The following is a 14,398-nucleotide window of genomic DNA, read 5'->3' as shown; positions in this document are numbered from 1 at the left end:
CTCTAGTTAGTTAGGAAAAAATAAACTAACATACAAGGTTTTAAAAATTGGATCTATTATCGAACCAAAAAATTCTTCGGTTTATGGTTCAATCGAGATTCAAATCGGATTCAACATAATACATTATTATAAGTATTTATTTAATATAAATAATAATTAAAAATATTTTATATATTACCCTTCAAATTTTTTTTTTATATATTAAAATACTTACAATAATTGAATGATATAGAAATACATCATTAATATGTCTCTATTACAAATTCACAATTATTCATAGGTTCTTAAGTTATCACATAAAAAAAATGATAAAATAAATAAACAAGTAGTTATAAAAAAATACAAAGAAGCATATAGTGAAAAAATACAATGCATGTACGTAAAAAAAAATTCAAATTATTAAATATATATTTATAATAATGTATATAATAAATAAATGTGAAATTTTTTTTTATCTCATTATAATGTATAGGGACACTTTTGAAATAATATAATATATTCAAATAACATCTCCATCTTAGACATGAAACTTAGTTTGTTAGACATTTGTTTTTATAAGGGGAGACGGCCAGGTCGGTCCGGTTTTTAAAACACTGCTATGTCTATATAAAGCATAGACGTACAATTCTAATTCGTCATGCAGTAATCTCCAATGGATTTGCCTAGAAGGACACCAAGCGCACAATCATCAACAACAAGAGGAGTTGATCAGCAGCCGGAGCTTCAAAGCATAGCTTCTGAGGAAGATGACAAGTCCTCTATCACAGAATCAATCTTTCCATTTTCTGCTACTGACCACAATCCTCCTTCTTTGAGGATAGAGATGGAACCTGTGAAGCAATCAAGGCGTGACTACCAGACAGATAACGATGATAGTTTTTCATCATTGAGGAGAAATAGTAGTGATGCTGTGGTTTTGACATGGAAGGATCTGTGGGTTATGGTGTCGGATAGCAAGAATGGGCGCAAACCGATCTTGGAAGGGCTAACTGGGTATGCTGAACCAGGGAAGATGTTAGCAATCATGGGTCCTTCCGGTTGTGGCAAGTCAACGCTTTTAGATGCATTGGCTGGAAGACTAAGCTCCAACACACAGCAGAATGGAGAGATCCATCTTAATGGTCACAGAGAGACTCTTGCTTTCGGAACATCGGTAAGTAAAACTACTATATAGATTCTATTCTTTTAGGCCTATGTGATTTTCCTTAGCCAACTTGTCTACTGGACAGGTGAGTCAGTTCTAAAATCAGGCAATGAAATAACACCAAAACTATTTGACGTGGGAGTTTCCCGCATTTGCAATGAATTATTATAGTCAACTTCACCAACCCTATCAAAACTTATTTGTTTAGGCCCATGTGATTCAGAATGACACGTCGTTTTGTTTAATGTTTTAGGCCTATGTAACTCAAGATGATACTCTAATGACAACGTTAACAGTAAGGGAAGCAGTGTACTACTCAGCACAACTGCAACTGCCAGACTCAATGTCAAGATCAGAGAAGAAAGAGCGAGCCGAGATGACGATAAGAGAGATGGGATTACAAGACTCCATGGACACAAGAATTGGAGGATGGAGCACAAAAGGAATTAGTGGTGGACAAAAGAGGAGAGTTAGCATTTGCATTGAAATCTTGACGCGTCCTAAGCTCTTGTTTCTTGATGAACCCACCAGTGGACTAGACAGTGCAGCATCATACCATGTCATGAATAGGATATACAAGCTAGCTTATCAGGATGGAAGGACTGTTGTTGCTTCAATTCATCAACCCAGTGGTGAAGTCTTTCAACTCTTCCATAGTCTCTTCCTTCTCTCTAGTGGCAGGACAGTCTACTTTGGTCCTGTTTCCATGGCAGAACAGGTACTAATTCTACTCTAATCATTGTCACATATTATCATTGTCATTGTTTATGTTTTGTGGGTAAACTCTGTTTTGATGCAGTTTTTTGATTCCAATGGCTTCCCTTGCCCGAAATTGAGAAACCCATCAGATCACTACCTTAGAACTATCAACAAAGATTTTGATGTGGTATGTAGCCTCTCCTGGCATTCATGTTTCTTCTAATTGCGATTGCACTTGTTGAGAATTCCACTCTAAACAATAGAAACCAATATTGTCCGCTTTGGGCCTTGGTTCGCACAGCTTTGTTCTTCTAAGTCATTGGCTATGATACTTAAGCCCAAAAAAGGCATTCGTTGTGTGAGAGGGAGTAGAGCATTACTTATAAACTACTCGGCTGGATAAGCCAGACCGACAACGGTAGAAAGTGCTTATTGTGATGAAGTATTGGTTATTGAAATTAGGACATTGAGCAAGGAGCCAGAGACAGAACAACAACAGAGGAAGCTATTAACATTCTTGTTCAGTCATACAAGTCATCTAAGATTTGCCACGATGTGCAAGAGAGGGTATCTATGATCTGTCAACAGGTAATTAAAATCGCGATTATGGATTATTCACTTCTAACTCTATAAATCCCATAAACATACTTATTTGTTTTGTAGAAAGGAAGAGTTTTGGATAAAGGAAGCCATGCTAGCTTCATTACACAATGTCTTGTTCTTACCAGACGATCGTTTGTGAACATGTATCGCGACTTAGGTTATTACTGGCTTCGCCTGGCAGTCTACATTGCCTTGTGCTTGTGTGTTGGGACTATCTTTTATGATGTTGGCATCACGTACGGTTCGATTCAGGTAATTCAGAGAATGAGAGAACTGATTCTATGCAGCTCAAGCCTTTAAACAATCATGATAAAAGGTTTACCATGTAATCTGGGTTTTCAGGCTAGAGGTGCAATGCTCATGTTTGTTGCAGCATTCTTGACTTTCATGGCAATTGGTGGATTCCCTTCATTCGTAGAGGACATGAAGGTTAGTATTGTTAATTAGGTATATGTGCCTAGTCTGAATTTAATTAAATGACATTGTTGATGCGTTTTTGCATCCAAGATTATTGTCTGTTTTGGGTACCTCTACGTGGATTTCATCCTCCCCTAATGGTTTTATTTTAGGAAGTTATTCTACCTTCCCACTCGAACACATAACATGTTTGGTTTTGGAGAGTAAGTACCCAAGTGACCATCTCCAAAACTAAAGAGGTTATGAGTCCGAGTGGAAGAGGCCGAATAATTTTCTAAAATAAAACCGTGAGGGTAGGATAGAGTGCCCATAGAGGTATCCCAAAGCAGACAAGACTATTGGATGCAAACACTCATCCTCTGACAGTACTAACCTATTGTATTGATGCGCTGCCAAACTCAGATTTTTGGAAGGGAAAGACTAAATGGGCACTATGGTGTTGCTGCATTTGTGGTTGGAAATACATTTTCGTCCATTCCATACTTGCTTATGATCTCATTGCTTCCTGGCGCAATAGCATACTACCTAGTTGGTCTTCAGAAGAGTTTTGAACACTTTGTCTTCTTTTGTTTGATACTCTTTGTGACCATGATGCTGGTTGAGAGCCTAATGATGATAGTCGCGAGCATCGTCCCTGATTTTCTGTTGGGAATCATAACCGGAGCAGGAATTCAAGGCGTGATGATGCTGAATGGAGGGTTTTTCCGATTGCCAAACGATCTTCCGACGCCATTCTGGAGGTATCCGATGTACTACATTTCCTTCCATAAGTATGCAAACCAAGGATTCTACAAGAATGAGTTTGAAGGTTTGACATTCCCTACAAATGATGAAGCTGGAGGTTCTTCAAGCATTACAGGTGAAGAAATATTGAGGAATACTTGGCAAGTTGAGATGGGGTACTCCAAATGGATTGATGTTGGTATTTTGTTTGGGATGGTGGTTGTGTATCGTCTTATGTTCTTGGGAATCATTAAAGCCATTGAGAAATTTAAGCCCACTGTCAAAGCTTAGATGGTTTCTAGAGCTGGACTGGACAGTCGAATCAGATATCAGAAAATCCATCTGCCAGTCCTTCACATTGAAAAGAAATATGTGTAATGGTTTTAAACTTTTAATAATTAGTATATAGGGTGTGCTTTTTTAAATGATCTAAATTGTTGTTTGGATCTTAACTATGTTGTACAATTTCAATTTCAATTTCATGTCTTAGCTCGTGTGAACAGAAGCTTTCATGTCTTAGGCTCTTAGTGCAAATGCAATGGTAAAGTGTTATTGGGTCAACAAAGATGTTGTCTTTTGCTGATGTGGCTGTATTATAAAATGTGTTTTGTTTATGTAGATGTATTGGGATAAGTGTTTTGCTGATGTGGATGTATTGATATTTGATATTTTGGTGTAGTTTTGTTGTGGATAATATGGAGGAATGAAATATTGTTGGCCTCCATGTTGGGTGGGAAGAAAAATTGTATAGAAATTTGTGTTTTGTTGATGTGGTTGTATTGGAATATGTGTTTTGTTGATGTGGCTGTATTAGAATACGTGTTTGACTTGACTTTTTGTGTAATAGAGGTGGGACCGGACCAACATTTTAGGAAATAAACAACCATTGCATTTGCCCTTAGAGCATCCACAGTGGTGTTTGTAATATCTAGCACTCCAAAAAATTCTCTCTCTTCTCCTCTCTCCTGCGTGACACAATTTAGTTGGATAAGTAAATCTCACACTATACACTATTCATCAATATTTCATACATTTCAACACTCCATACTAATTTTCTCTATTTTTCTCTCTTACTTTTCATCACCTCTCTCTTCACTATTCATCGACTATATATATACTCCAACTCTCAAGTATCATTTTTCCACAATTAAATTTTCAAGTGTCATTTTTTACCCATTGTGTGCATGTAGCGCTATACTTATCAAAAAAATAACATTTCAAGTATTTGAAATACACTCCATTCTATCCATTGTTATGGTATAACACTATACTGTGATTAGGGAACTACTATTTATAAATGTGCAATAATGGGAAGTTCATGTATATAGATGATTAGGTGTGACTTGTAGATTAAGTTTTTTCAAGTTAATTAAGAGATTCAACGTATATGACTGCATTCGCTTTAATGTAAGCACCTTCTGAGAAGTTTACAGCTCTGCTGTTAAAAGATAATGTCCTCTCAACTGCAAACATTTAATTATTTGATACAAATGATGGGAGGAGAAAACATGCACAATATTAATGGCTGCAAACATTTTATTCTTTGAGACAAATGATAGGAGGAGAAAAGTGGTTCATGTATCATGTACAATATTATTGGGCCAAAGTTTTTTTTTATTGGGTAAGAACACAACTTTTAATTAAATTCATTAAATGCGCACGCTATTCATCTTCTCTGGTTAATTGAACTTTGTTGTTCTTTTGTCCAGCCCAATGAGCCAAATTGCATCTATACATCCCTTAAGGTATATTCAATGGTTCAGGGCACATCGTATTAAATACCAAACAATTTTCAATCATACATGCTAGCCTAAGCCTAAGTGAACAATCAACAAATGACTTTGAGTCAACACATTGAATAGAGTTTTTAAAGATTTTTTTTAAAAGAAATATTTTTCACGTGATAGATAAACATTAAACATACTACCTACATGGTTGATGTAAATTGTGGACATATTTTCTCTCAGTTTCAGGTATATAATATTGTATAGATAGATATGGATGTAACTGGTGGGCTGGACTAGAAATAAATAATGATAAGATTGAAACACGTAATATTAATCCATTATTCAAACATATGGCTTAATTAGTGGGCTGACGTGCGGCCACGATCAGCCTTTTAACATTTTGGGCTTCACCCCATTACTGTAGCAGCTTTTGACGTTTTGTCACATTTCCCGTGACATTGTGGGTGTTTGACAATGCATTCGCACCGTATTCAGTTGAACCGCACCTCACAACATTATAGTTTTTTATGATACGTCATACGTTTTTACAGCATAACTCACCTCACAACACCATAGTTTTTTACTTCACAACACCTCATCACACCTCACAACATTCTCAAACGTTTATAATATATGTTGAATTGTCTCACGTAATTAAATTAAGTCAATTATTTTATTTTAGATTAATGTGGAATGTAAACGTTAAGAGATTTATATTAATATTATTAGTCATCTAATATAACCGTAATTTAGATACGCAAACGCACCTCACAGCATCGCACTACAGTTTTAAAAGTGATGCGTCAAACAACTTTAGCTTTCCAACTCACCTGACAGCATCACAGTTTTATAACTCACAACACCGTACAACACTTCACAGTAGTTGACAGCACTTCCAAACATTCTCATTATATCCTCTTCCAGTTCTAGCGCATTTTATCCTATCGCAGCAGTCTAGAACTAAAGTGCACAGAAAGCCCTCGATCGACGGCCATTGAATCCATCGCCAAAACCTGTCCTCCTCTCAATCTCTCTCTCATAGACACACGCACTCTCTTCTCTGTCTCAAAAGCCTAACAAACTTGAAGGGCGGAAGCAAGTGGTGGTGGATTGAGGTCAGCTGGGGGAACTGACATAGGGAAAGATCCGGCAGTGAAAGATTCGACACCGATCGACTTAGATGATTCCATGAAAAATGAAGAAAAGAATCCCAAGCTCCGATACCATAAAGATTTTATGTTTGGCTTACTCAAGTGAGTGCATGTCATTGTATATATATATATATAAGTGTGTATATCATATAAGATTACATAAAGACCCTTTGTACACATTGACGCTAATATTCACAATTTACAATACGACTCTTATCTTCTCTCCCAACTAAATTTGAGATCAGTGATTCTGCCGCAGAGAAGTAGTACTACCAAGGTATACGATGAATGAGGTGCAATCCAGTCTGTCCGGTTCCACAGCTTTTAAGTTGAAACCGTGAAAGCAAGAGTGGAATTTGCAGTATATGGTGCCATGACACTGCATCATGAACATTTGTCACGTGGTGTGAATAGATTTGTTGGAGGGGGACCGGGGTGCGTATGTCTCGGGTGGGTTGTCTCTTTCTTTTAAACGGCATTGCCTGTATTAGTTAATATAACCGGTGTCGTTTAAATAAATTAGAAAATCAAAAACAAAAAAAATAATGGCCCATGCAGGTCTCGAACCTGCGACCTTCGCGTTATTAGCACGACGCTCTAACCAGCTGAGCTAATAGGCCAATTTTATTATATTTTCCACTTTTACTTATATCAATAGACAAAGTAAAGATTTGTTACCTTAGAATTGCGATCCCTATCAAATTAAATGCATTGCTGATTTGTTGTCTTGCAATAAATGTAGTTTAATATATATAGGTGGATAGTACTGTTCGGGATGACATATGAGTGATATTCATGAAATGGATTCTCTGATTGTGATGTTTTCTTTTTTGTTTGTTTTTTAAAATAATGAGAGGTAGTCCGATTGAAAATCGATTGAATTAGGTTTATGTGTGTCAATCTAGGAAGCACGGACACGGACACCGAACACCGGACACGACACGACACGGACACGGACACCGAACACCGGACACGACACGACACGGACACGACACGACACGGACACTCCGACACGAGAATTTCAAAATTTTTAGGACTAGGACACGGCAAGGGCACTCTACATGAATAATATAATTTATAAATTAGTTATATAGAAAAATATTTTTGAATATGGTAATGTTTGATTTTAATAAATACACTTTTGAATACAATTTTACTATATTTAAAACAAAGTAACATAAACAAATATTTTTGAATAGGGTAATGTTTGATTTTGATAAATATACTTTTGAATCCTACTTGACTATATAGTTACTAGTTTTATTTGTTTTTTCAAATTATAAAAGAATAAACAAATAAAAAAAATAAATGTGGGGACACATGGGCCCCTCAATTATATAAACAGGAGCTTTCTTCCTTTTTTGAAATGTATAAATAGAAACTTCTTTATAGGGAGGCGCATACAGTTATTAGAAAAGGTGTCTATCTGTGTCTCAAAAGATGTTTATGTTTGTCTCAATGTGGGGACACATGGGCCATCCATCTCTGACAGGAGGATAAAGCAAGATGTAAGAGCAATTGTAATGGTCCCATTTTGTTGGGCCAGTAAAAACTAATATTGGGTCTCACCTCTATTACATAAAAAGTCAAGCCAAACACGTCTTTCAATACAACCATATCAACAAAACACATCTTCCAATATAATCACATCAACAAAACATAAATTCCTATACATTTTTCCTTCCCACCCAACATGGAGGCCAATAAATTCTCATTCCCTCCATATTGTCCAGAATAAAACTACAGCAAAACACATCTCCCAATACAGCCACATCAGCAAAACACATCTTCTAATACAACCACATCAACAAAACACAAAAGCCCATACATATTTATTGGCCCCGACAAAATAATACCATTGCAAGTGCTCTAAGGAAACAAGGGACACGGCGTGTCCATGCGGTGTCCTTTAATTAAAAGTAAGATAAAAATTGGACACGGTCTGAACACGTGTTCAGGCCGTGTCCGTGTCCGACAAGTGTCCGACATTGGTACGCCTTCATTTGGGAAGTGTTCGTGCTTCCTAGGTGTCAATGAAAAACATATTGTGGAGTAAATAAATACATCCCGTATGTATGGTTCTCCCAGATGGAAGGACCTTATCCAGAAGCAGTTTCATCTGACGGTCAGTCACTCCGTATATACGGTTCTTCCAGACAAAAGAACCGAAGCAGTTTCATCCTACAGTCAGTTACCGACGATTACCAGGAGCAGTTACAAGAGACGTTACCAGAGGCAAATAACCACACCAACTGATATATCCCAAGCCTATAAATAAATTTCATTTGACATTTGTAAGCATTCATCGACAATCGACTCTAATAAAAGATCAGACTCCGTGGAAGTAGGCAAATTGTCGAACCACGTAAATTCTGTGTTGTTATTCTCTTGAATCTTTCTACTTAATACACATTCTATACTTCGGTGCAAATTTAGCATCGACAATTGGCGCCGTCTATGGGAAATCGTTCATTAATAAGCCATGTCTCAAGAAGCGGAAGTATCACGACAAAAGGAACTGCCTCGTCCAGAAGAGGAGAGGCCTCGGCATAATCATGATGAAATAAAGAGAAAATTCCAAATGAATTGGAATTGGAAGAAGCCCTTCTTAGGGCAGAAGAAGATTTGCAAAAGAGACAAGAGCATGCTCAAGCTCTAAGGGAAAGACTCCATAGCATGAGGAGAAAGGGGAAATGTTTGGCTAGTGAAATCCAGAGTGTTGTCCGAGGTGATAGGGATACGGATCCAAAGCGTGTTCTGGAGCAAGACAGTGGGAGCACTGGGAGGTCTCGTCGGAGGAGGGGACCAGTTACGGAAAGGAGAAGGCATACTCCTTCTCCAAGGGGTGCAAGGATCAAATCCCCGCAACCGTCTAGGAGGATAAGGTATCGAAGCTTTTCCCCAAAAATTCGAATGAAGAAAGATACTGGGGAGGTTTTATGGAGTGCTCAGAAGAAGGCCGAGCAAAGCCTCAGAAAGATGACTTCCACACCCTTTGTGTGGGCTCTGTGACTGAAAGATCCACCAAACAAATTTTCACCACCAACCTTTGCAATTTATGATGGAAAAACAGATCCTGTAGCACATATTTCAGCCTACACTCATAAGATAGCTCTTTGGGCAGGTCGAGACGGGCTCATGTGCAAAATGTTTCTGTCAAGTCTTGGGACAACAGCCATGAAATGGTTTCACCAACTTCCAGAGAATTCAGTTTCATCTTGGAGGGAATTGACTCGGATCTTCGTAGCAAGATTCATAGCAAATAGTCGAGATCCAGCAACATTGGATACACTATTTGCTTTACATATGAGGAGAGGAGAATCACTCCGGACTTACGCTGTCAAGTATTCAGATACCTATGCGGATATAGAAGATTGTGATGAAAGAATCGCAGTGGCTACTTTTCGCCTCGGGCTCCCTCGTGATTATAAATTGCGAGAAAGTTTGACGATGGCTCCACCCAAGAATATGGCCGCACTTCAAGACAGGATTAAGCAATACGTCAAACTGGAAGAAGACAAACAGGGGGATCGACAGTTTGCTTCTCAAGAAGGAACAAAAAAGGAAAATAAGAAGTTTGAAAAGAAGAACGGGAAAGAAAAAGACTCGAAGAATGACCCAAAGCCCACTTCTTACGAGGCGGTAAAAACAATATTTAAGGACCCAATTTTTCGAATTCTGCCTCTGATCGCAGACACACCGTATTTTCGGCGGCCAAATAAGATGTCAGGAGATCCGTCCACTCGAAACCAGTCCAAATGGTGTTCTTATCATAGAGACAAAGGTCACAGGACAGAAGATTGCAGAGAGTTCAAATGACATTTGGAAGAATTGGTTCAGCAGGGTCATCTTAAGAAATTTATTGACAAAGAAAAAGCTGCTGCCGAAAAGAAGGCAAAACCTCAGTCAAAGGAGCGGGGAGAACCTTCACACTACGTGGTAAATTTTATTGATGCAATGATACCGGATGCACAACTTGGTGATGCGACAAGGCGAACGGAGTATAGGAGGGTCCGACACCCACAAGAGGTAATGCGAATGGATCTTAATCCCCGTTTGGGAACTAAGAGACCAAGGGAGGCAACTGCAATCACTTGTACCAAGGAAGATGCAACAGGAGTCATCTTTCTGCATAATGATGCTCTCGTGATCTCCCTGTAAATCGGAGCAGCAACAGTGAAGCTAATGATGGTAGACCAAGGAAGTTCTGCAGAGATCATGTATTATTCACTCTTCCATAAGTTAGGGAAAACTCATGCAAATTTGATTCCTGTTCCAACACATCTGGTGGGCCTTAATGCGACCCCAGTTTGGCCTCTCGGAAGGATACGAATGCCAGTCACGGCAGGTCCAAGAACAGTTGAGGTGGATTTCCTTGTTATAGATCTACCCTCAACATATAATGCAATCATGGGCAGGACTTGGCTTCACTTAATAGAAGTTGTTCCCTCATCTTATCATCAGATGCTCAAATTCCCTTTCGGGGATAAAGTGGTGGAAATAAGAGGAGACCAAGCTGCCTCAAAAGAATGTTTTATGGCAAAAGCAAAGCAAGCAGGAAAAATAATGTTGATGGAAGAAGAGGCTCCAGTCCTAGAGGAAGTTGGAAAGGAGCCAGCAGCCAAGTCAATGGAAGAGCTTGAGAAGGTTCAAGTTACACCAAAAAGTCCTGACAGATACTTTCTAGTTGGGACTAGCTTGTCCATATCAGAGAAGGAATCCTTAATTGGGATGTTAAGGAGAAATGTGGGCGTGTTTGCATGGACTCCCTATGAGATGCCAGGGGTGGATCCGAAATTGGCAATCCATAGGTTCAATGTCAAACCAAGTTTTAAACCTGTGATTCAGAAGGGAAGAAGGTCAGCCGTTGTTGGGTCTAAATTAACCTTACTAGCAAGTGTACTAGTCGGCGACTACAGCACAATGATAAGCAAGGGTCGAATCCACAGGGACGGTGTTATGTTTAATCCAAATGTATATTTGTATGTATATATGGACAATGCAATCAAAAGTAAAATTCAACTCAAGATTATTTGGTTTGGTAATTAAACTAAAACAAGCAAAGAGCAAAGTGTTTTTGGTATTTTTTTAGAATTAGGATGCAACTAATGCAAATGAGATGATTTAACAAATATGAGATGAACACCAAGGATTCGGAATCCCCCTTGGGAAATGACTTGGAATGACATAAATTCACACACATATTTGCTAATTCGGGCATAACGAATCCGTACCTAAGTCGGTTTTAGCGCACTTAAGTCGAATCTCCCTAAAATCGATTACTAGCGATCTTATTGGTCTAGGTCGGATATTCCTAAATACATTCTAGCCATCCTATTGGTCTAAACATGCATAGGAATTCATGAAGTTCTATGGAGATTAGGATTCATACAAATTGTCACCTAATTAAAGGGAGACACATTCATAATCAAGTGTTTCAAGAAGCATAATCTACTTGACATATTATTGTCTAAGCAAATTCTCCAAACAATTTCATCCAAAAAACCTAGGTGTTGGCCAAACACCACAAGCATGAAGAAATTGCAATCAAACATAGAAACACAAGATTTATACCCAAATCAACTCATATATATGTAAATCAAGTCATAAACAAAGTCATCAAACCCAAGGCTTCAACCTAGCCTTGGCACAAGAGATTTAGTTACACATAATGAGAGAAAAACACAAAAGGAGAGATGAGAAAATCATGAATAAACCCAATTAGTTGAGTAGATCCAAGTTGAGCTGAAGAATCTCTCCTCCTAGCTCCAAGAGTCGCCTTCCCCCTCTGGTTTCGCTCTCCAGAAAATCAGTTCTAGGTCTAAAAGTGTCATCCGGCTCGGCAAGTTCGCGAATTAAAACATCTCAAAAACTGTCTTGTGCGCCTAGGCGCGTTGTATTCACGCCTAGGCGCACCACGCCTAGGCGCACGCCTAGGCGCAATCCTAGGCGTGCACAACTTCAAATTCATGCCCCAACTCGCTGGACTGGGCGTGCAGGAGTGATACTGGGCGTGCACAAATATTGTGCCTAGGCGTGGAACGATTCCAAAATCTCCATACGACGTCCGATTTGCACGATTTTAGCGTCTACGGAAAGCTTGAGATGTCTAGTTTCCAATGCCTTTTATTTCGCTTGATTCCGATAACGTGACAAAAAGTTATAAGTATTTGAACACACGAAGGTCGGTGGACATTTTCTTCAGTTCAGCCCTTTTTTCATCACTTTTCATCCAAACCGCAATCAACCTATCAAAAATACAAATCAAAACATAAATACACTCATTATTTATTTAAAGGAAGCTTAAGAGGGGAATATTTCTACCAAAACACTAGGTATTATCATACCTATCAAACACCCCACACTTAAACCTTACTTGTCCTCAAGTAAAACTAAACAAAGTACATCTACCAACTAACATCCTAACTCACTAACGCAGGAATTGCGATTGCGTTTAGCATATGCAACAAGCCTTTAAACCCCTAGGTGTCCCTAGTGAAGGAGTTTTGTCTCCTGAGGGCTTACAAGAACGACACCCACAAACGTTTCAAGATAACTCAAATCAAACATATGGGAGGGAAATCTCTAGAATCGAAACAACATACATCAATGCCATCCAATCAAAAAGATGTGGAGACCCCACACTTCATCCAAACCATATACTCAGTGAAGATTATCCTTCTACTCTATTACTTCAACTACATTAAGTGCGTGCAAAGAAGAAATGTATAAATATTTGGCTTCCAAGAGTTCATAGGCACCAAACATAGTCACATTCCAAGAATTCCAAGAACAGTCAATTAGTAATACCAATGCACTTTTATTTATATACATACTTCTCTTCTTCTTCTTCTTCTTTTTTTTTTATATATATATATTTTTTTTTGTTTTCATCTTACTAGGACTGTGCAATGCTCACTCCTTTAAGCTTTCTAGTCAACCCATGTAACGAGTTCTCAACCAATGACTCCCAACCAGTTGGTTTAGGGCATTATGTGATAAAGCACACCTCGGATCAATCACTCGAGTTGAAAAGGCTTCGAAGTTAAGCTAGCCTAGTATGTTCATCATGATTGCCTCACCTTTTTACACGAAACTCAAGTTGGTTAGACAAGAGTCCCGGTTACTCAGCAAGATCACAAGAACGGAACATGCTTTTAATCATCATCATTTTATTATTTATTTTTTCTTTTTTTTTAACATGCATGTAATTAACTAATGCCAAGAATATCACTAACATGGTGTTCTAGATCATCTTAGAGAAAGTCCACATTTAACATCTATTCACCCAAGTCATACCCCACAAGCACACATTCTCGTGCAAGTGAATTCAAGTGATTATCCAATAGAGTAGACGACAAGCATATAGAAGGATAAGATGGGTTCCACAAACCAAGATCAGCTGCATTTCAGTATAGCACTCAATTCAATAGAAAACTCCCATCAATATGCAAAATTCAAGCACTGAAAATTTTCAAATTTTTCATTTTTTTTCAAAATTCAGCTACTACAAAAATCATGTGAAATTTCGCACAAGATAATCCATATGCAGTCCACCACCCCACACTTTAAAGAATGCATTGTCCTCAATGCAAAACATAACAATGTAATAATGCACTAAAAAGAGGACAAGCTGAAACAATACAACCTGGGGGTTAGAGTCATGCATCGAGTGGATTGGGGTACTGGCCTGGCCACAATTCTTCAACATCTTCATGCACCCTCTTTTGCATATGAACCCTTTTTTTTTTTTTTTTTTTTTTAAACACACACGCCTAGGCGTGTATAAGGTGCGCCTAGGCGTGCACAATACGCGCCTAGGCGTGCACAATACGCGCCTAGGCGTGGTCTGGCTATAAACATAATGCCCAGAAATTTAAACTTTCTTCATTGGGTTGCCTCCCAAGTAGCGCTAAGTTTAATGTCTTCAGCCA

General features: G+C 38.4%; 2 protein-coding genes and 1 non-coding gene across 3 annotated transcripts; 2 read left to right on the top strand and 1 right to left on the bottom strand.

Annotated features, from left to right (window-relative positions):
* Positions 1-555: 555 nt before the first annotated feature.
* On the top strand, positions 556-4,169 carry LOC120012223 (ABC transporter G family member 1-like). The gene is made up of 7 exons (XM_038863547.1): positions 556-1,153; positions 1,398-1,862; positions 1,944-2,030; positions 2,306-2,431; positions 2,507-2,698; positions 2,789-2,875; positions 3,266-4,169. Exons 1-7 carry the CDS (start codon positions 653-655, stop codon positions 3,875-3,877), a joined length of 2,070 nt encoding a protein of 689 aa, XP_038719475.1. The 5' UTR covers positions 556-652; the 3' UTR covers positions 3,878-4,169.
* A 2,841-nt stretch (positions 4,170-7,010) lies between these two features.
* On the bottom strand, positions 7,011-7,084 carry TRNAI-AAU. Its single transcript has one exon. It is a non-coding gene; the product is annotated as a tRNA-Ile (tRNA).
* Positions 7,085-9,602: 2,518 nt separating this feature from the next.
* Positions 9,603-10,625, top strand: LOC120012580. Its single transcript, XM_038864023.1, has 2 exons — positions 9,603-10,248; positions 10,336-10,625. Exons 1-2 carry the CDS (start codon positions 9,603-9,605, stop codon positions 10,623-10,625), a joined length of 936 nt encoding a protein of 311 aa, XP_038719951.1.
* Positions 10,626-14,398: the final 3,773 nt, after the last annotated feature.

This window comes from Tripterygium wilfordii, chromosome 13, assembly GCF_013401445.1.
Source record: "Tripterygium wilfordii isolate XIE 37 chromosome 13, ASM1340144v1, whole genome shotgun sequence".
Lineage (NCBI taxonomy): Eukaryota > Viridiplantae > Streptophyta > Magnoliopsida > Celastrales > Celastraceae > Tripterygium > Tripterygium wilfordii.
This window is presented reverse-complemented; position numbering and strand designations above follow the sequence as displayed.

Excerpts from the sequence above, each read along its gene's own strand:
- LOC120012223 (XM_038863547.1), top strand. The coding sequence starts at position 653 with ATGGATTTGCCTAGAAGGACACCAAGCGCACAATCATCAACAACAAGA. Across the intron at positions 2,031-2,305 it reads TCAACAAAGATTTTGATGTG|GACATTGAGCAAGGAGCCAG; the intron begins GTATGTAGCCTC and ends TATTGAAATTAG. Across the intron at positions 2,699-2,788 it reads TCACGTACGGTTCGATTCAG|GCTAGAGGTGCAATGCTCAT; the intron begins GTAATTCAGAGA and ends CTGGGTTTTCAG.
- LOC120012580 (XM_038864023.1), top strand. The coding sequence starts at position 9,603 with ATGTGCAAAATGTTTCTGTCAAGTCTTGGGACAACAGCCATGAAATGG. Across the intron at positions 10,249-10,335 it reads TTCTTATCATAGAGACAAAG|AAAAAGCTGCTGCCGAAAAG; the intron begins GTCACAGGACAG and ends TTATTGACAAAG.